This window comes from Desmodus rotundus, chromosome 8, assembly GCF_022682495.2.
Source record: "Desmodus rotundus isolate HL8 chromosome 8, HLdesRot8A.1, whole genome shotgun sequence".
Lineage (NCBI taxonomy): Eukaryota > Metazoa > Chordata > Mammalia > Chiroptera > Phyllostomidae > Desmodus > Desmodus rotundus.
This window is the reverse complement of record NC_071394.1, coordinates 10,637,261-10,658,569: the sequence shown is the minus strand read 5'-3', so window position 1 is coordinate 10,658,569 and position 21,309 is coordinate 10,637,261. Positions and strand designations below refer to the sequence as shown.

At 50.3% G+C, this 21,309-nt stretch overlaps 1 protein-coding gene across 10 annotated transcripts in view; it reads right to left on the bottom strand.

Moving 5' to 3' along the window:
* Positions 1–21,309, bottom strand: part of MTSS1 (MTSS I-BAR domain containing 1) — a 138,397-nt gene that overhangs the window by 7,336 nt on the left and 109,752 nt on the right. For 5 of the 10 annotated variants that reach the window (XM_045204854.3, XM_045204850.3, XM_045204852.3 and 2 more), the window contains exons 4-11: positions 20,693–20,777; positions 18,541–18,632; positions 17,165–17,239; positions 13,201–13,212; positions 5,746–5,903; positions 4,892–4,999; positions 3,600–3,697; positions 1,129–1,339 (exon numbers count right to left, since the gene is read on the bottom strand). In XM_045204854.3, the coding sequence (XP_045060789.2) occupies positions 1,129–1,339; positions 3,600–3,697; positions 4,892–4,999; positions 5,746–5,903; positions 13,201–13,212; positions 17,165–17,239; positions 18,541–18,632; positions 20,693–20,777 (839 nt within the window). The remainder of the gene's footprint in view (positions 1–1,128; positions 1,340–3,599; positions 3,698–4,891; positions 5,000–5,745; positions 5,904–13,200; positions 13,213–17,164; positions 17,240–18,540; positions 18,633–20,692; positions 20,778–21,309) is intronic. The other 5 variants (XM_024572131.4, XM_045204851.3, XM_045204853.3 and 2 more) reach the window with 2 other exon arrangements.

Here is a 21,309-nt window from a genome sequence, read left to right as displayed (position 1 = left end):
CCTCAGCTGCTTCCTCAATGCGAAGCGCTGCCCCAAACACTCTCCCAGGGCCGCCTTACAGCTGAGGTGCAGCAGAAAGGCTGGACCAGGTGTCAGAAACCCCCCTCTAGGTGCTCAACCTGCAGGCCACACAGCTGTGCAGCTCACTCACATCTCCGAGCCTCCATCTCCACAACACGACAGGGATGACGGGACTAGGTGGCTGTGGGAAGGACGACACAGAAAATACATGTGGGAGGGGCTGGGATGGTGCCTGCTGTACCAGAGGTGTTCAGTGACTGTCAGACAAACTGGATACTTGGATAAACAAGCAAGCATGTGACTTTCTGTCCACAGGATCTTGGACCAAAGACTGGGTAAGGATCAGTCTCACAATGTACAGGATTGGCTCGAAGCCACCATGTCTGGCAGATGGCACCATGGGGCACCCTGGATTTTGGCGTTTTCCAGTAAGCTGTGGTGCTTACTAAGTGCGAGTCCAAACACCGGCACCAGGGGAGCAAGGGCAGAGAGGGGAGCGGGGCAGGTGCTGTGATGCCCTGTCCCACTCCAGCCTCATGCTCCAGGGGGATGGGCCAGCTGGGATGGGTAGGGCTAGGTCTAGCCCCACCCCCGTAACCCACTGTGGTGGAAGAGATTTAACACCTTCCCTTTTCCCAGGACCAAAGTACCAACAGAATAAGCTGTAAAGGCTGTGATGATTCATTCTCATCCTCAACATAAACCGACAGAAGGAACCCAAGGCTGAAAAGAGGGTCCTGAGGGAATGCCCCATGACGGAATCTCAGAGAGGACCAGAGATGGGAAAGGGGTGGTCCCATTGTGCAAACACCCATTAACTGCAGCATCATGCTAAGCCAGGCACTTACAGGGATGCCAGAGAGTAGCCAAACCTCTCTGAGTCTATCTACTCACATGTGAGAACTCCCCAAATCCATGTGGCGACTCAGCCACCACCACCACCAACACAGGCTGCAAGCCCGACTTACAGTGTTTCTCCCTTTGCGGGGGACAACACATCTAAAGATGAGAAAGGAAACCAGACTCTTCTCTTGTCCAAGCCAAGATCCTTCCGTGGGTCCGGGCACCAGGCATGACGGCTGCTCCCGGGGCTAAGGGCACCCTTACCTGGTTGGGGGCCTCTGGCGGCATGGGGGACGGTGACTTGGACTGGAAGGCGTCCTGGGATATGAAGCCTGAGTCGTGGGAAGACACGCTGGAGAGCCGCACAGGCGCCTGCTGGGCCAGGTTGGAGCTGCGGCAGCGGTAGTGGGAGCTGGGGGAGTGCGAGTGGGAGCCGCTGGACCGCGAGTCGCTGCTGTTCACGCTGTTCAGGCTGCTGCGGGGGCAAGCGGAGAGGGTGTGGGGGTTGGTAAGAGGGAGGAGCGGACGGGAAACAAGGGGCAGAGGAGGGGCAACGATATGATGGAATCAGCTCTCTGTCTCAGAGAAGCAGTGCAAGCAGTGAGGTGTTTCCAAAACGCCAGATCATTAAGCTAGGAAACAAAAGTTGTTGTGTTTTTTCTTTTCCCATGAGCCAAGGGGGAAAATCAAGCCACCAGGACTCAGCTGTCCGCCCGTGTGATGAGGCATCTTTAGCACAGAGGCCTATGATTCTGAAAAATCACGTCCTGCCCAATTCAGGCATGTCACTGACCACCAAAGCTAGGGGACCTGATGTCAGTGGCACGAAAAGAGATGGGGCTGATCTCGTCTGCCGTCTGTGAGAAGAAACCAGGGCCCTACGGCAAAAACCACGAAGGCATCAGTGTGACCTAGACAGGATGTACAAGTGCTACCGTTGGTTGGACCATCTGGTCCAGGAGGCCAAGGTCATCCAGCCCACCATTGCTTTGGTGGCGCAGGTGCCATTGGACGTCTCAAGGTAATTTCATCCTAGGTGAGCCTGGTTCGAGGCCACCAGAAAAGCATATCAGCCAATCAACTCAGTGTGCTGCTGTCAGTGTTTTACTAACAAGGCCGATGCTTTAATGAATGGCTTACCCTGATCACAGGTGTCTCTCTCTCAAAATACCTGCGGGTCTGGCATTGACAATACCCCTGGCAAGAAGCAGGCAGCTTTCAGTGACTAACGGCAATCCACGTGAAGCCGTTAGCTTCTGAGAACAAACAGTAAACAGGATGTCGAAAAATCACACACACCCTCTGGGCGTTCTGTCTGCACTCCTTTTCCAGTCCTAAGAAACACGCTCCACGCTCCGTGGGATAGCTCAGATTACGGAAACCAGAAAACAACACGGTCCTGGTCCGAACCAGCAGAGCCGACATTTAAAGGGCAGCTCTAGAAGCATCTGAAGGGATGAAAGAAACAACCCCGCCTGGGATTCCAAAGTTTGTGGTTTCTGCTCCTAACCACGAGAGTCCTGTCCAGTTCCGCGAACTCTGACAGCCGAGAAAGTGTGTCTGTCTACACTGCGATGACATGGTGCCAAAGTTCTGGCAGACACATTGGCGTGTGCTGGCAGAAATCGCTGCTGCCGGGAATAACTATCGTGATTCCTGCTTTGCTCTCCAACCAGTCATGTGGGGACTGACCGGGAAGCCACGCGCTCCCCTCCAGCCGGCTCCCAGCTGTTGTCGGCACACTGCGACTTCCTATGGAAACTGAAACTGTAAGAACGGGAGATCTTTGTGCAGCTCTGCTTTGTACAGGTGAGATTCAGTTTTCTTAGTTATCAAGCAACAGACAGAAACAGTAGATTTGTCACCCAGACACACCCAGACACAAAAGATGACATGAAACCAACCAATACTTTCAAGTTGCAGAATGGCAGGAGGCAGCCTCTTAAGTCTGAACTTCCTGCTCGGCGTCATTGTACAGGCTCAGATATGAAATGAAACACACAAGTGTGTACAGAGACATAACCACACACAGATTCGGCAGATCCTGCCCACTGCTTCCTGTCAATGCTAATTCACAGGAAGTGGAATTCACTTGGCTTTGAAACATCAAAGAAGAGTAGGTGGAATGTACCAAGAAGGTAAGTAAGGTGTGATCAAGCTTACATCCTTCAAGAAGAGAACAGACTTCAGGATCAGCAAGCCAAGAATGGTCTTCGAACAGAAAACTGTTAGAAAACAGTTTTGCAGGTGGCGGAACTATTCCAGTTGGTTCTCGCTGTGTGTCGGAAGCAGTACTAGTTACTAGTGGTGGTGGTGGTGGGTAGTGGTTAGCAGAGCAAGGGTTCCATTTACTTTATGGAACCCTGAGATAAAAACTTGGGGAAACTGAGAGCACAAGCCACCACGACTTCCTCTGGTCGTTCTGACAATAGTGAGATCAGCCTGTACAGGAATAAGGAAATCAAACGCCAATTCACAAAGTGGGAAAATCTCTATGATATGCAACTGAAAGACAGGAAGCTACATCCACACATCTAGGGCCGAATGGGGTTTTCCTCCTGATCCGAGACAAACCCAGAGATGAAAGAGCGAGGCCAAAATCACATGGAGTTCTGTCAGCCGATGACACCACTTCCTGTTTAAAGCAAGCATTTCTAAGAGGCGAAGGACGCCGTGCGGCTCTCGGGAGCATGCGGAAGAGCTGTCCCAAGAGCAGGGCAGAGCCCTTCACTTACCTGCACACACTTGACTTGCGGGACATGGTGGTGCTGGGGGAAGAGGGCGGCGTCTGGTACGACCAACTGTAATCAGAGCCTTTCAAGTCCAAAATCACCTGAGGGGACAGAGCCAGGGGGTGAGCGAGGTGCTGAGAAAGGAAAGTTATCTGTCAACTCTTAAAACCTGTAACATTAAAATTCTGCCATCACCAAGGGTGGGGATTAAATAAAAAATGTTGTTACGGGTTTTTTGTTTTTTAACCAAAGAACCATACTACTAATCCATTAATGTCATAATTCTTTTTCTGAGACAAGTAAAACTAGACTTAATTGGGGCGGGGGGCATGAAGAGAGAGAGGGAGATTCACAGTGACAGATAATTTACAAGAGCATTTACACCCAAGGCTAGAATCCACAGGATTTTCGTCTGATGGTACCACAAAGACAATAATGGTTTCAGCACCGCTGATCTCGCACTTTAGCCATTTGGCCTGCAGTGGTCACTTGTGCCCTATCTGACCAGGGTCCGATATTGTACAACCGACAGAATCAAGAGCAAACCAACTGTTTCACAGTTATTTCTACATCCGTCTCCCTCGCTTGACAAAGAACTACTGGAGTGTTAGGTCTACCTTTTATGCACATAGTAGGTGCTCAGTAAATGTCCATTTACTGAGTGAATGCCTGCATGCTGTGGGCTCCTAAGAGCAATTTCACAGAATGGGAAATATAAGCTCTCCAGTTTGTCTTCTGAGTTGCCTCTCCAAGGGGCCAGTAAGAATTTTATGCAAAGGGCAAAAGCCAACCTGTGATTCATCAGCTCTTCCCCGAGATACGTCCCTTCCCACTTGATACAGTGTTGAAGTCACGTGAAGCTAACAGTAAGCACAGAAAACGTCACCTTTCTTGTAAGGGAGAACCTCGCGCATTAGTTAATTAGAACGGTTCACCATGACAACCAAGCCACATCACTGTCGTGTTCCTGTGGGAGTGCTTTTCTGGAGGGCAGGTGGCCACGATGGTTACGAGCGCAGGCCCTGGAACTGACTGCTCAGCTCACACCTCAGTTCTACTGCTAATTAGCTAGGCGAACCTGGTTCAGTGACTTTACCCGGTGCCCTCCACGAAGATCAGCTGAGACAGTCCAGGTTCAGCAGGGGCTCTGCACTGGCTAGTGGTGATGATCACTATATACCACAATGGGATAATGCCTCAGGGGCCCCCTCATGACCTTGAATCTCATCTCTCTGTGGGTCCAGAAGGCTGAAAAGCCAGCACTCATCTCCTGAGTGCTTAACCAACCCTTTTACCTGTTCACTTGAGGAGGGCAGTTTGTGAGGGTCCATAGTCAGGCTTTTCAGGTCTTCCGAGATGGTCTGAAGGTGAGTTATTTCCCCCAGCATTGAGATTTCTTCTTCCTGAGGGACAGCAAGTCACAGCATGTTATCATCATAAGCAACCCACTTCATCGTCCTGGTCCCACCATTTTTATTAGGGCCCCTGCCTAACACTTCAGACTTTTCAGAAAAGAGTCCCCATGGGACTGGCACATCTCTGCTGAAGGCACTGCCAGCCCCTTGTTTGGGAGCTGGGAAGGAAGGGGCGCTCCGCCATCACTGGAGCAGCCCGCGTGCTGCAGACAGCGGTGAACCAAAGCCGAAGCAAGCCCGTGGGCTTCCCCCGCAGTGTCTGGGGCTAGCAGGCCAGCTGTGGGGTCCGCCTGTGTCTTCCCTCACAGGCCCTGCAGCCTGGCCCCCTCCACGGGGGGAGGATCTCCTGTGAAGTCACTCAGCTTCAGCGGTGACACAGGTTGTAGGTATTTTGGTCTAGTAGAGCTCACAGATCTCTGTGACAGCGCGTGTGTGTTCAACAGTGGTTACATGCCCCCTCCTTTCTACTTTCTACTACAAATGTAACAAATGGCGATGATGCAGGAACACAGGACCATGGCAGAAACACTTTCCCGTAAGTGCCGCACCAGGGCTGCGGGCCTAGGCAAGAGGATCCCTGGAAAGTTCTGTGCTCAGGGGGACAACTCACATTCGGGCACTTTGCTAGGGTTCCCTGACACATGACCGATTCCCAATGACTCGATGATGGGTGAAGAAAGGAGAATCTCCTCCCAGCTGGCTTTTCCGCCTTCTGGACCTTCCCACTAACTTACAATCACGGGCCGCAGCATGGAGATGAAGGTGCAGAACCGGCCGCGCTCTTCAATCAAAGCCTTCCGGACCGCCTGCTTTTCTGTTTCTTCCAACAGGAGATATTTATCATTGACATCTTGGAGAGCGCTGTCCAGCTGAGGCTGGATGTCACCTCTCCCTGCAAATAGAACACAGCCCCAAGCATGGCTTGCTGAGATACCAGCTCCTAGGACAATGTCCCCTCTTCCCCTGGGTGCTGGAGGGGAAACCACACATTTCCAAGACGTAGAAAAGTTATTTTAGCAATACCCAGAAAGGATGTAAGGACTAGCCATTTCCAATTTGCAATGCTGCAAGGGTGCACTGGCTTATTCCTGGCACAGCAGATTCCCCGGGGGACCTCTCCTGACTTGCCTCCTTGTCTTGGGCAACCCCACAGCGCCTTCTGCCAACAAAACCCCAGGACATGGCAGCCAGATGGTATTCTTTCCTCTTGGAACATTCTGAAGAGGCTAAGGGATAAACAGGTGAGGGCCTGTGGATGTTTCCAAAATTGGGCACAAGCTGGCTTTGCTGGGTCCGCCTCAATCAAAGAGCCTCTGTCTACACAGAAGTGCCTCTCCCTGAAGGTAAGGGCGGCAGGCACCAGCTCTCCTGGCTCCGGGGGCCCCTGGGACTCCCTGGCAGTCAGCTGAACTCCCCAGTGGAGAGTCCCGAAAGCCCTCCCTGTCAAACAAGCGTAGTAATAAAAAGACCTACAGTCAGGTCTCTGCTGGTGCAAAACTGAAGGGGGTGTCACAGCTGAGCAGGGGGCCCTGTGCCAGGAGGTCCACAGACCACAGCATGGAGCAACCATTTATAGAGTTTAAGACGGGGTGTTAACCTTTTAAGCAGTTCTAGAGCTTGGGTGGCCAACCATCTTTATAAATGAAGTGTTATCAGAACATAGCCACGCCCCATCATTTACATACTGGCTACGCCCACATTGCTACCACTGCAGGGTGGAAGCTCTGTGACAAAGACTTTACAATCTGACCCTTCAGAGAAAACGCTTGCTGCTCTAGAGGACTAACTGGACAAACAGGCCCTGGGGGGCAGGGGGGTCGCTACTGTAATCTGACCTGTAGTGGGAACAAGAGGGCGACCACCTGGGGGTGCTTCCACACTGGGCCCCCAAGCAGGGGCTTCCCCTATCTCCAACCCAGAGAAAGGGTTTCTAAACTTCTTCACGGTGATGGAAGGAGACTTGACTTGGGGTGGAGAGCACACCACATAATACACAGATGACGTGATAGAACGCTACACCTGAAACCTATGTATTTTTGTTAACCAGTGTCACCCAGATAAAGTCGACAAAACAGAAAAAGGAACAACTTCGCAGGGCAGGCTCTCGGCCTCTCCCAGCCCATGGTACAACGGCGTGTGTGCGTACAAGTGCTCAACAAATGCTTGACCATTTTAAACACAGAATATCAGCAACAGGGGTGGCCTGAGGAGTTGGGCAAGCGCACCTGCTGGTACTTTGGTGGAGGCGGGGCCTAGAGAAGGTGAGGACTTGTCCAGGGTCATTCAGGGGACAGGCAGTGAGCGGGGGCCGAGCCCAGGCAGCCCAATCCCTCCGTCCCTGGACTCAGTGCCCTCAGCCCACTACGTCAAGTCTAGGAATGAATACCACTACCCTCCCAGGGAGGCTCCTGACCAGTCACCACGTACCCCTCTGACGAATGACACAGGGAACTTTAAATGCAATGCAGTGTTTGGTTTGAAAAAACAAAAGGGTCAGGGAAAATTGCCTTGAGTGGAGGAAAATAATCTGTATTTTCTCTCATAAAGTAGATGAGAAGGCTGAATTTGGAGCAAGAGATCAGGCTTCAAGAATGTCCCAATAGAAGATGTCGTTGGCTTTTAACTCATTTGTGAGGCAGCGGTTAAGTTCTGAGTTAGCACATAAAGGGAGACTCACATGCCGTCAGAAGCCACCCCTGGAAATGCCTTAGCTGGCCTGTAAAGTACAGCGAACGTGCTGTGTGTGTGTGTGTGTGTGTGAGAGAGAGAGAGAGAGAGAGAGACACTCATCAGGGGAGCACACACGCAGGGTGGGTACGACAATACGCAGTACTGAATCGCTACCCGACAATGTCATCACGTAAGAATCTGCTCGTTGAGAAGTTTCCACACATGCTGAAGGTCACCCACTCACCCACTCCTCTATTTGTCACCATCTACCCCTCAGGATAATTCCACCAGTTCCCACAGCATCTCCGCCATTGCTTCAGTTTTTCCCACCAGGAGGCAGGAAAGCCATCCCCACACACGACCTGGCCTCCAGACCATGGGCTTCCCGCGTTTCTAGTGGACAGGAAGCCCAGCTGAGCACTCTCCAGGGGCCTGCTGGCGGACTTGGGCTCCCTCTTGAGGACGCACACTGTCCCACAGACACAGCGCCAGGAGGAGAGCCTGGGTCGTCACCACCTAGAATTGTAAGGCTTGTGCACCTGACTCCACGTACACCCAGTGTGTACATGACACAGGCCCAGCTCTTGTGCAACCTGCACAACAGCGTGGCCCGTCTCGGGCCTTCTGTAGGTCTCCCAGCCTCGTCTGTGATGTCCTCACCTACAGTCCACGGAGGGCTGCGGACCAGGTCTGACGCGCTGAACTTCAGTGGGGGAGGGGGAGGGAAGTTGGGGGAGAGGGTGGAGAACAATGCATAATGCCTGTCGAAACCAGCTTGGGTGTGCTTTGATTATAGGAGCAATTTCTCTTACTGTCAGACTCTAAGAAATTGGAAAGATGTGTATTTTACTTCCTGTCACAAGTTACAAGGCACATGTCTATGTGTAATTAATGACACTGACTTTTAAAAATATACTTACGCAGAAAAGCAAAGTGACTAGAACCTAGTCTAATCTCGTAAACATAAATTATTCTATAATTATAGCAAACTTATCTTAAATATGTATTGTGTTATAATTAAAGGGCTTTTCAAATTGTGGCATTCTAAAATAAGTATAATCTGTAAAGATTGCTATAATTACAGTTACAGTGAGTACATTTCCACTCAGGATAATCATAACCAAAAAACACAATGTTTATTTCTTAAATTCGCTAACACAACATATAGTCATATTTATTAAAAAAACCGCGGAGGAAATTATTCCGTGGCCCCACTGGATGCGCTGGCTTTAAGAAGTGCCACTCTCTTCAGGCCCCAAAGTCAGAGCTGCACCACACAGGTGCCCATTCACCTCCCTCCGGCGTGCGACGTCACAGAGACGGCCCTCACCAATACCTCCACACGAGTCCCGGCCACTCCAGCTCCCACGTGACTCTCCTCTGCCCCCTCACTTCCCCTCTGATATCGCCACTCTCACTGGGCCATCTTGCTCTCTCACCTGGACAGCTGTAAGGGCCCCTAATATGTCACCCAAATTGCATTTAGATCAGCAGCCCCGAAGTGCTTTCAAAATGCAAGTATTATCACTTCTTGTCACAGCTCCTGTTTCTTTCCAGAAAAGTCCAATGCCCTTCACATGGCCTGCCCTGCAGGGCTTGCATGGGTCAGCCCATCCGCTCACAGCCTCAAGCTGCTGGGCCCCTCCCTCTCCTCCCCTCCTCTGCTTTCCCCACCTTCCAGTCGCTCTCCCTCCTCCCCACCTGCCTAGTCTGTTCCTCCTGCAGGTCTCCATCCGTCAGCCAAGCCCTACCCAAACTCTCTCTCGAGATTAGGATTCTGTCACTTGAGCTAGAAGCTCCCTATACACATGCTTCAGGACACTCCCTGGTACTAATTTCATCTTTATTTTTTGACTTTTCTGAGTGATGTCAGTCTCCCCTACTGATTGGAAGCCCCACGCATGTTTCTGCCCAGCACTGTACCTTCTCACCCAGCGCACCTGCCTGGATACAGGTACGCAGGTGTCTGCAAGTGGATGAGGCACTGATTGAATCACTTCATCTGTGTTTGCTCACTGGCCTGCAACCACGATGGCCTTAAACGGCCTAACACCGTAAAACTGGCAAATTCCAGGACGGCCAAGCAGCCAAAAGAAGGGAGGGGCGCCTTAAATGGGCTTTCCAGATAAAATTCCTGAGCAAAAAATTATTCATGACCTTTTTTGTACAATCTAAGTCATCTCAGTCTGGAGCGCTTTTTCCCCTCTCTGTTTCTAGGCCTCACACTGGAGAACTCTGATGGACAAAGGCCAGGTGCCCTTTGCTCCCACAGGGGAAGTCATATGGTTATTCTTTTATACAGAAAACGCTCCTGGGGTATCAAGGGCACGTGTCTCAGCCAAAGTACTCCCTTAAAGGACAAGGGCTTGGTTTCTTTTTAAATTGAGTTTTGTAAGGGAAAGTTTACAAAACTTTCTGGAACGAAATGAAGGTCTCATTTCTTCCCTTACACTTTTTTTCTTCATTTACACTTTTTTCCTTTAACCTTTACATACGTGAACAAGGCAGCAATTAACGCCCCCTTTGGACAGAGGGAGGGAAAGCGGCTTGCCCAGGGCCACTGAGCTAGCAACGGCAGACCAGACCGCAGCTGTAGTTCTTTCTCGTCCACAAGCCCCACCTCGGGCTCACAGCAAACATAAACCCCGGGAGTGAGCTGTCAGGGGCTAAATGTTCTACGTCCATCCGTGACAAGGCGATGAAAAGCCAGTCAGGTGTGGTGAGTGTGACCCGGAACCTCCCAGCCTCGCCCCACACCCTGCAGTCCACACCTGAGCCCGAGCCTGGACCACGGGCGCCGTTCTCAGGCTAAGGGCTTCCCAGCGGAGGACAAACCCAGGACACACTGGGCCAAGGTCGCTTTGGATGTCAGAAAAACATCCAAAGTCATTTCCTTTCCCGACCAGATGTATGAGGAAGATGCAGGAACCTCACAAAATGACTCCCACCTGCCCGATACAAATACCGTACGTCACTCTAACATGCCCACTCTTTCACATTTTTGCACCTCACAAATCAAGGTGTGTCCTACGACCGATGGCGTGTCATCATAGCTTAATCGGCAGGGTTTTCTTTTTTCGTGGTTTAGAAAATGACGGTGCACCTTACAACTGACGGCACCCTGAAGTCAGTGAGATATGGAATATAAATACTGAAATACAGGACGTAGATACAGAAAGGGACATGCAAGGCGGGACTGGAGAGTAGAATTTGGAGCGAAAAACTCCCTTTCCAACCAAAAGGCAGCTCTCCTCCTGCCTCTATATTCTCTTCCTACTCTAATATCCTGCAACCATTCTTCACTGATTCCCCAAACAAGCAGGAATAAAAGCGAGACAGAGCGGAGGCTTTCTGACTTAAAAATCTTCAAACTCAACTCCTGGTATCTGGCATCGTGCTGTGCCTCAGCTCCCACTCATCTGTGAGCCGTGGCTGACGCCCAGTCCCTAGCTCGCGTGGCTGTCGCGGACCAACGAACTCACTCCTATGAAGCGTTCAGCCCGGTGCCGAGCGTGTGGTGAGCACTGGGTAAGTGTCAGGTGTCACCAGTGGCCACACAGCGTCCCTGAAGTTGTCCTCCTTACCCTGGGCGCCTCAGCAGGGGAGGGTACAGGGCACAGTGGGTTTTTCTTTTTAAAAGAGTATTCAGTTCGAGGTCCTCTTTGATGTACAGAAATTTGAAAGAGCCCATCACCCTTTCACTAAAGGAAGGGGTTCCTCATCATGAAGATTTGCTGGTCCTGAGCAATCAGCTGCTCACCCAAGCAAAGAGCAGGATGAGACAGCACGGAGACCAGCCAGAAGCCATCCCGTGCCGACCTGGGGCTCGCCACGCTGCGTCTCAGACGGAGAAGCTGCAGGTCGCTGAGGAGGTCCGTCCTCTGCAGTTGAGGAAACATTCTACCATCTTCCACCCGGTCACCTGGTCCAGGAACCCGTGGCCCCTTCAACTCCTTCTCTCACTCACTCTTCTCAACAGCTGCGAACCCGTTCGCCTCTCCATCCCTGTTCCCTGGCCACTGTCATCTCTCCCCTGAAAAAACGCCACTTGCTAACAAGCTATCCAGCAGAGCCACAATCAAATCCAAATATACACTGTCACGGCAGAATTTTCTAGAAGCCAAGAAGTCTTCAAGGGCTTCAACACAGCCCTAAAAGTCAAGTCTTTAATGTGACAGAAAGGCCATGATCAGGGCCCTACTCACCTGTGCCTAGTCCTGCACCCAGGGGAAGAGAAAAGCCATTTGCACATGTGTCGGGTCTTGTGCTGCCCTTGGCAATGGGGCTGGGAACAGGAAAGAAGGGGGGGGCAACTGCTTAAAAGGCAGGGGGTGTCTTTTGGGGGTGATACAAATGCTCCGAGACTAGAGGGCGGTGATGGCCGCACAACACTGTGAAGGTACTAACAGCCAGTGACAAACACACTTCGAAATGGCGCGTGGGATGTGGTATGAATTTCATCCCGATGAGCAAAAACGGTGGCTGCCTCACCTTCCTTCAAAGGTACCCCAAACACTGCTCGAGCTGTGTCACACACACGACACTGAGGGCTGGAGAGGATCGTCACTTTTAAAGTTGGGGAACCACTAGCTAGCCTAATGTCTCCGTGAGGAGAAGTCGGGGCACAGCTGTGTTCCCATGACAGCGACCACCCTGGCCCCACGGGTGAGGGGAGACCTGTGTGGCTCGGGTTCCCTGTCGATGACGGAAGCCAATTCAGACAGCCCCTGGGAGCTGCCCAGTGCGAACGCTCACAGACACTCGGGTACACCCAGGCCAGCCCACCGCACGGGCCCCTCACAGACAGGCCTGTCCGAGATGGGGGACAGCCACGAGACACCAGACACAACTTGAAGGTTCAGTAGCGAAATCACCCACAGAATGAGGTTCAACATTCTGTCCAGAAGAATCATTTTGATTATTGAACTTGAAGATCCAGTACCTTTGAAGTGAACCATTTCACAAACTCTATTGAAATAAGAAATACTGTGGTTTTGATTTTTTTTTTTTAATGAATTCTTGGTTTTGAAAAGAACTCTATGGTTCTTTTCAACAAGTTAAAGATATTTTGAAGCTTAATACAATCAAATCTGATTTGGGAATTATTTTGGGGGGAGTTATTCAGTGTAGCTCTGTAGGTTTTATTTGTGATATAAACACAGACACATATATATTCTTAGGTATATATGTATGTATGTATGAATATATTTATCTCCTGGGGAGAGGGGGTTTAAATCACTCTGTATTTCTTCTTTCCATGAGTCAAATACTGGATTACAATGACGTGAAGGCTCTCACAGTATCGTGCTAACCCGTTAAAGCACCAATCATTGAAGGAAGAAAGTGATCGAAATGCACACACAAATTTTTTAAAGTCAGGGAAAATTAAGTAAGCACCATTGATTGTTCTGAGCTGGTGGGAAAACTTGGGGCATTAACGCAGGTCTGGACAACCAAGGAAAGCCCACAGCAAGGACCACACCGTGACCAGCCACCAGAGATTCGGATGGTAGACTTACCGAGAGCTTCCACTGGCGGGGCACGCGTGGTGAGAAAGTGCAGGACACACAATTGACACAAAAAGGAAAATAATAAAGTCAAACTGGTATTCGAGCAGCAGTCTTACCTTCCTTTCACGGGTTACACAGTCCACGGCAGCCACGGCACTGCACAGGGGGCGGTTAACCCCCCCTCTCCTGAGAGCTGCACAGCCACGCTCACTTCCTGAGTGGCTAATTCTCTCCTTTTCATCTAAATCTTCCCAGTTAGGAATCATCGCCCTTAGGCAATATAGCAAGGGGTTTTTTTTTGTTTTTTTTTTTAAAGAGAGATGAAGAATACATTCCCCAAAGAAGTCAATTTCGATGCTTTACCAAAAAACCCCTTCAAAGGTAACACTGTAACTTGAAGAGCAACTAGAAAAACCTAGGATACAAAGTTTAACTGGGGTAGAAATGAAAAAAATGATTAAAGAATTTAAAGTTTTAGTATAAAGGCAAATAATATGCTAGAACTCAGTAAGTCTGTTTAGTGGGTTTATAATATTAACTTTACAGCCTCTTGTGGAAAATGATAGATTCAACTATTTCAATGTCAGGCCTGAGGGTTAACGTATTAAAATGTTCCAGGTCTCTCAAAGAAGAGTCCCTGATAAAATTTTAGTCATTACAGATTGAAACAGAGGCTTCATCAAATTAACTTTTTAAATTTAAGTTAACAATAACATGGGAGTTCACTGAGAAATAGGGCTGCTGACTTTGTCCAGTACAGTGGCAAACACAGGGAATCTGTTTCTCACACCCAATTCCCCCTTATTTCCTCAGACGGGTTATGGCCAACTCCAGGAGCCTAAAGGCCTTCAGCTGACATCAAGCACCAGGGACAGGGCTCAAGAGATGCCATGCAGAGACGGGGGCTACCGGGTCAGGTGCCCCACACCACTGCCCACCTGCCTGCTGCCTGTCTTGTCCCCTCACCTGTCAGCCGGCTGGCTCTGCCCTGTGCCCCTGGTCCTGGGCACTAGCCTGAAACTTCTTGGAAGGTGAAGACAGTCTCTCCAGCCCCCAACTCCCTACCTCGTATTTACTCCCTGTAACTGTTCAATGAACCTGACTTCCACGAAAAGAGACCCCTTCACCCACGCCTCTCAGCCTTCAGGCCCAAGCTGGAGCACATGCCAAGTTGTTTCAAAATGATTTTGAGATAAAGTCTAACCAAAAACAAACAAAAAAAAGTAAAAGTGTTTTTGATGGTAGTATTTAAATATCTATACATTAAAAATGACAGCTCTCTATATTACAGGGGATAAAAAAGTCCAATAAAGAGTGTGACCACAGCTGACATCTGCAGAATCAGGGTGAATTAGTCACAAAAATTACGTCCCACACGTGTCTGCCTGTGTTGAGGGCAGGGCTCAGACCGCGACTAAGGTCACCGGGCATCTGGAATTTTGAAAAGGAGAATTGGAAGAATTTTTAGGTCAAAGATCACGGATTTTGAAAAAGGCATGGCAGAAAGCTACTTGATACTCTCCTGAAAAGAGAGGGAAAGGGAAGTGATGCTTTGGCTGTATAACTCAGATTCAGTTCCGTCAGGACAAAAAAGAGTGTATCCAAACATCTGCCTGTCCTAATACAGGGTGTACATCTCCCAGCAACTATGGACACTTGGGAAGCTACCTCTCGGGAGATGTAACAGGTGGAGAGGCTTCTAGACCAAAGGGACACTTCAGCTAACCAGACCCAAATCAACTGGAAGCCTCAAATAACCAGATTTCTCCGGACCCTTAGCTTGCACCAGTTCCAGCCCGTTCTTGGGCCATCCAGAGCACTCCATCTCAAACAGGCACTCAGAATGATGACTCTGGTCTCTTCCAGAAGGTTCCATTCACCCCGGAAATACACAAATATGAACACTTGGTAAAAGACAAAAACAAAAAAAAAAACGTACTTATATATTTTAGAAAAAAGGGTTGTTTTTAAAAAAAAAAAAATAAAGGAAAGACATGAAAAAAATGTTTTCTGGAGTAAGCAGAAAATCATCCAGAACATTCCAAGTGACTGACTTGGCTCAGTCCCCCTTCACAGCCGCCTGGTCTGGAGAGGATATGGAGCCTGAGACCTTCAGATACGTGGTTGGAACGGAAAAGGCGGACGCTTCAGATCACAGCCTCCATTCTCTCAGCCTTCAGGCCCAAGTACCCCGGGAAGCCTCACAACTAAACGCCAGTTATTCCCAAGTCTCAGGGCCAGAGCACCACTTCATGCTGCACAGCCCGGCAGCCCTCCTATCTGGCGCCTGGGAGGGAAGCCCATCGTCCTCCCCAGGCGTCCTCCTGAGCCAGTGCTGGGCAAATCTAATCTCCAGAAACTTCCTTTCCTGCTGCACTGCCTTCGACCTATCAGCCTTCCCCTGGAGGTCCAAATTCCACTAATTGGACAATGCCAGTGACTTTGAGCAAAAGACAGGACTGTTTCAGCCTCTGTACAGAATTCAGATAAAAGGATTATCGCTGAAGCCAAGAACTTAAGGCCCCTGAAAAGAGAAGTGTGGAAGAGCAAAGGGAAACTAGCTACTTTTCCTTATCTCATCCTTTTCACCAAACTCCCAAACCTTTCCCAAGCTACAAACGTCTCCCCTGGACCCTCCCTCCAAACCCATACTCTCTCTTATCTCAAAGCTGCCCAGTTGCCAGTGAGGTGGAGACCAACTCCGAACCTTGGGGCAGCCTGCCCTCCCATGGAACCTCAGACTCAGTGGAAGAGGGTGGCGGTATGATTTACAAACGTCCACCTCCAGACTTGCTAAATAAAATGCTACTGGCCACAGACCCTTTTATTTGTCAAACACTTGCTCCTAAGTGCCCTAGTGGGCCAGAAGGTAATTTTGAGAAGCACCGAGGCTGGAAAACACAGCTAAAAGCAACAACTGGGGCCGATACGAACAGAAAATCTGACCATGGGTGACCCTTTTGCTGCCTTTGTCTTGAAGTAACAACTAGGAGGGCATTGTTTAGAAATATCACACCTTTGTCCTCACCTCTCTTCCACCAAACCATCCCACCTCTCCAAGTACATTTTGTTTCCAAAAAAAAACCCCAAAAAAAACCACAACTGCTTGTTTAGGAAAAATGACATTGGTTTTGGGATTTCTAACTCAAAAGATCACTGTCCTAAATAAATGCTAAACTTTCCCCACGGGGCAGCCTGATGGGAAAAAGTTGTGAAGCAGCAAATTGAAAAACTTGGTGTCAAGAAGAACTGGTCACCTTTTCAAGTTCAAGACAGAGTCCTTACATTTTAGGTCTTGATAAAATGTTACCAATGCTTGCAAAGTGCATGTAGCTAGCTCCTCCTCCTACAACTCCCAGTCCGTGCGGGAAGAGCAACACGAGGTCACGGATCTGACAGAGAACTGGTGTGTGGATGATGACAGGCCGGGAGGCGGGCCGAGGGCCCCTCGCACTGGTCCGCCCTTCCTTCCGGAGCGCCCGCCCTCGTGAACACCAAGAAAAATCTCCCTTTTAGCAATGATGCCTGGCTCCCATGGCAGCCATTTCTCACCCTCTCACAAGACTTAATAAAGGGTTTCGGAGATTATAGGCTGTGAAAGATGGAGAAAATGACATAATTTCTGTAATAATTAGAATAGAACATTTGCATAAAGGCTTTTGTGCATGATCCCAAGGCTTCCAGGAAATTTATAGGTTTCATTATAACGTACAATAGGCATGACAACTGTCAGATCTTGGAGACAAAGGTGGGGGGAGGAAACAAGTCAAGCGCAACTCTGCAAGGGCCTCAAATTATTAGACAGCCTGCACTGAGAACTTGAACTCAGATGGAATCTTTTCGTGCCTATCTGCTCTCCAGGGCCGTCACAGGTAAGGAGGTCTGCATCGAGCACTTTCTGCTTCAAAGACAGGTCAAGCACATGTTCTTTTCCCCAAAGTAACGCTATTACCCGCAGAACTCGTCAAGTTACCTTTTTTTGCTTTCTTCTGCAGTTTCAGTGTATCCGAGGACTTCTTCTTTATCTCTTGACGAGCTTTTTTATACTCTAAGAGAAAGCAGAATGTTGAATCATTTACCGTTTTGCTCAACAGAAGATATTTGGGGGACCACCTTTCCTTTCATCACAGGAAGCAAAAACTACGACAGAACAAACACGACAGTTTTCGAGCAGCGGTGTTATTAACGCGACAATCTGCAACAGGCCCCGCGGTTTCCCCAGCACTGTTCATTCAGACCAGCTTCCAGGAAAGGCGTCGATTGGGAATACTTCCCTAAAAATGAAGGTTACCACTTCTCAGCTCAGGTATCTGGACATACTTTCAACGTGCTCTACTTCTCTAAGGCCTAAGTCTCCTGAAGAGGGACCCACGCGGCAAGATGCTGGCCAGATGTCACAATTCGGGCAAGAGAACCTCAGACAGCAGCAGCAGAAATGAGACCCCGGGGGCGGGAAGGGGGGGAATGGAGAGAGACCCAGCTGCCTCTCCTTCACATGAACACCAGGGCCAGACCCTGCCGGCCGCCAGGAGGGCAGCCCACACGCACCACGGCCAGCACAGCCCTCCCGCCTCTGTCCCAGCAGTCCACACCCACTCCCAGACGTCCCCACGTCTGTGGCTGGTATCGCCATCGCCCAGACGTGGACATCTAAAGTGACTGTCACTTCTCTCCTCTGCTGCCCTCCTGTTGGAATGATTGCAAACTCGGCTAGTTCCCTCACAGTTATTCCCGTCGTTTCTCTTCCCCACCCTAAGCCCACAGGGCTCTCATTTAAATGCTCTTCAAATGGTCTGTTAGCAAACCCTTCCTTTCCAGGCTTCTTCCCTTCCCCAGAACTCACTGCAGGTGTGCGATCCTGGAGCAACGTGTCCTGCCCCTTCCACACCGCCAGCACCTCCGCCCTGCAGCCCTGGGAAGACCAGCAGGGGTGGTGTCTGTCTGGACCACTCTGTCCCTGGAGCCCCTGGCACCATGAGGCACGGACATGGTCATTTGGGGGCAGGAGACCCAAGGTTAGCTCATATCATCAAAGGTTTAGTTTTCAGTATGTGCTGCAATGCCTTAAGTGTGAATCTTTGGCAGTGAAGCCTGGCATTGCATTCACTTTCCTTCACTCAGGTGCTCACACCGAATGCCACCGAGCGAAGGCCAGCAGTGGCTGAGGATGTTCATGCCACAACACCGGCACTGAGCCCTGCCGCAGGCCACTCTCTACTCCTTATCCTCCAACACTGAAAGGCCTGCAGGAGAAGCAGGGACAGAGCGGGCCCTGGGGATGCCAGTGAGGCAGGTGGGGGCCTGAGGCACAGCCCGCAGCGTTTTCTGGATACGTCTCAGACAGCATACCTTTGGCATGGTCTTTATCCAACTGGTTGGCCACCTTCTTCCATTCTTCCATCTGTTCTTGAAGTGGGTTTATCAGACAATCGATTAAAGCGCTTTTACCAAAAGAGGAAGAAAAGGAGAAATTAAACAGATATAGCTGTGTTGTAAAGATTTACACTTGGTTGTCAAAACATATCAAAATCACGATGCTCTGAAGCAAGACAAGGCAGCGTACTAACCCCAAGTTCACATCCAAATCCCCAATGTTGCAACCACCTCATTTTCAGGACGCTTTGCAGAGACTGTTAAGAAGCGGTAAGCGTGACCGATGGAAGTGACCGCGCCTCTCATCCCCGTTCTAGTCAAAGCTTTTATTAGCAAGCGGGGTGCCACACAAGTGGGGCCCCTCTGGCTGCACGACAGGAGCACCTGGAGAGCTTTAAAAAGGTGAAGTGACCTGGGCCTCCCCCACAGCTTGTAGAAACTTTGAGGATGAGGCCCCCACATTACTATTTTTAAAAAGACCCAAGGGATTCTGATGCACATTCAGGATTCTAGGTCATGATCGTGGGCTAATTGTGGGCAGCCCTGAGAAAGAGAAGCCAGACCGCCAGCCCCAGGATCAGAGGTGAAGGTATCTCCAGGTACACCCCTTCATTTTGTGCTGTCTCCCAAGCAGACCCCATACACCCATGGAGAGGCGGCTCCCCACATGGAGGAATCATGCGAGCCAGGCAACCAAAGCCTTTGGTCTACAACAGGAGAAAACTGCCCGCTCCCACGCTACGGAGCCGTGGTAGAGAAATCAGAAAACGTCCATACACGGCTTGGCCTGCACTGGAGAGAACGACCCAGAAGGTGTCCTCAGACTGCTGTTTGGTGCCGAGCCTCCTGGAAATCTCCAAGTTCTTGGCACGATTCCCTCCTTTTCTGACCAGGGCCAACCTGCAGTTCCCTCCCTCGCACACTTTCTCCAGCCATCAGCGGGGCTCACACCCTTCCTTTTTCCAGGTCTCTGCTCAGGTCTTTCTTCTGAACAGAGAGAGGCTCCCTAGTGAAGCGTCCTGTGTCAGGCAGTGGCCACCCACCCCCACCCCCACCCCACAAACTCTGTCTCGTGTCGCTTACCCCCACCTGACCTCACATGACATTTCTTCAATGTGTATGCTCTGTGAGAACAGTATGTGGTCCCATTCACCACTCTGTCCATATACCTAAGGCAGCACCTGGCACGTAGTAGCTGTTCAATAAACAGTGGCTGGTGAAGTGGTGTCTCCTCATCACCGAAACAGGGTGAGGTGCCACAGGCCTTGCCTGAGAATAAACTGGGATGACGATGTGAGGAGGCCCTATGTGATTTGGGGAGCACTGTCCAGGTGTGAGAAGAAGGGAAAGCAGCTAGATTTCATCACCTGCTACACCACGCACTTTCTGCTGTAAATGTGTGGACATTTCATTCATTTTTACAAAAACCCTTCAGAAATTGTTATCCCCATTTTACAAGGGCTGAGAGTCAGCTGAGGATTGCAGCCTAGGTGCTTCCTGCTATGTCCTGTCCCCTGCTGTGATGGCCCTGCCAAGACGGTCGGGCATTTCCCGTTAGCAGCCACTCGCACAACTTGCTACCCACAAAGCAGAACTGTGCAAACTGCTGAACTATGCCGATATGCTCGGAAGGATGGCCGTTCTCATTCGAACACTGGTGACTCTGAATCCCCATGCCAGTCACTGCTGTTTCTCCCCGCAGAGAAGAGGCTGACCATGTGCAGGGCTCCGAGCTCCCACTGTCCTCAGCAGTGGGTCACAGGACAGTGGGGCATGCCTCAGTCTCCACTGCCACAGCTCCTCTTCAAGAGACACCTGCAGGGGGTGGGTCCCTGGGGTGAGGAGAGACACACAGGAGCACAGAGCAGACCCTCAAGGGGGGTCGCAGGCTCCACGAGGGCAGGGGCCTAGACCTCTGGTTGTCTGTTGTGTCCTTGGAGACCAGATGCCTGACAAATACGTGATCCGTGCATGAGCAGAGTGATGGGCTGGGACGAGAGGTGGGTTGCGGAGATTCAAGCGCTACGGGGAAACCAATGCTCCTCACGGCGAGTTAGGCCGCACACCACCACGTCTTAACCTGCAATCAGCAACGGCACGTGGCCGCCGGGTGCTCTGGGCTCCTCACCTCGAAAACTGCCTCAGCTTGGCTTCAATGCTTCTGTGCCGCATGCACATCCTGGTGAGGGCGGAGCCGATCTCCCTGGTGCCCCCTGAGAAAGCAACAGAGGCAACGTTGAGGATGGGAGATAAGTCAGAACCATTGAGACACTGAACAGAGAATGAAGGGATTTAAACACACGCCAGTTCATCATGTTGTAAAACCGGAGCCACTGCCTTGCAGACTGCCCCCCACGCACGCGCGTGTGCTCACGCTCACACACACACACACACACGTAGATATTTATGTTTGATGCCATTTTTACAAAACCACCAACACAAAAGTTCCCTTTACTATATACAATACCCTCTAATATTTCCTACCCTGTTTTTTTAAAATGCTGGTTGTCACCCAGAAATTGACTTTACAGCCCACTTCACGCATTGGTGACCTACGGTTTGAAAAATACTTCCCCAGGAGGAGGACCAAAATACTGTCTGATATTTAGGGGAAAGCTCTGGTTGTTTTTCCTCCTCTTCTGACAAAATAACCCTCTTAGCATTCTTTAGAGCAGCTAGTAAGTCCACTCCAGCTAATTGTTTCAAGGCGCATAAAAGCATTTCAGAGACTATGAGGCGAGGGCA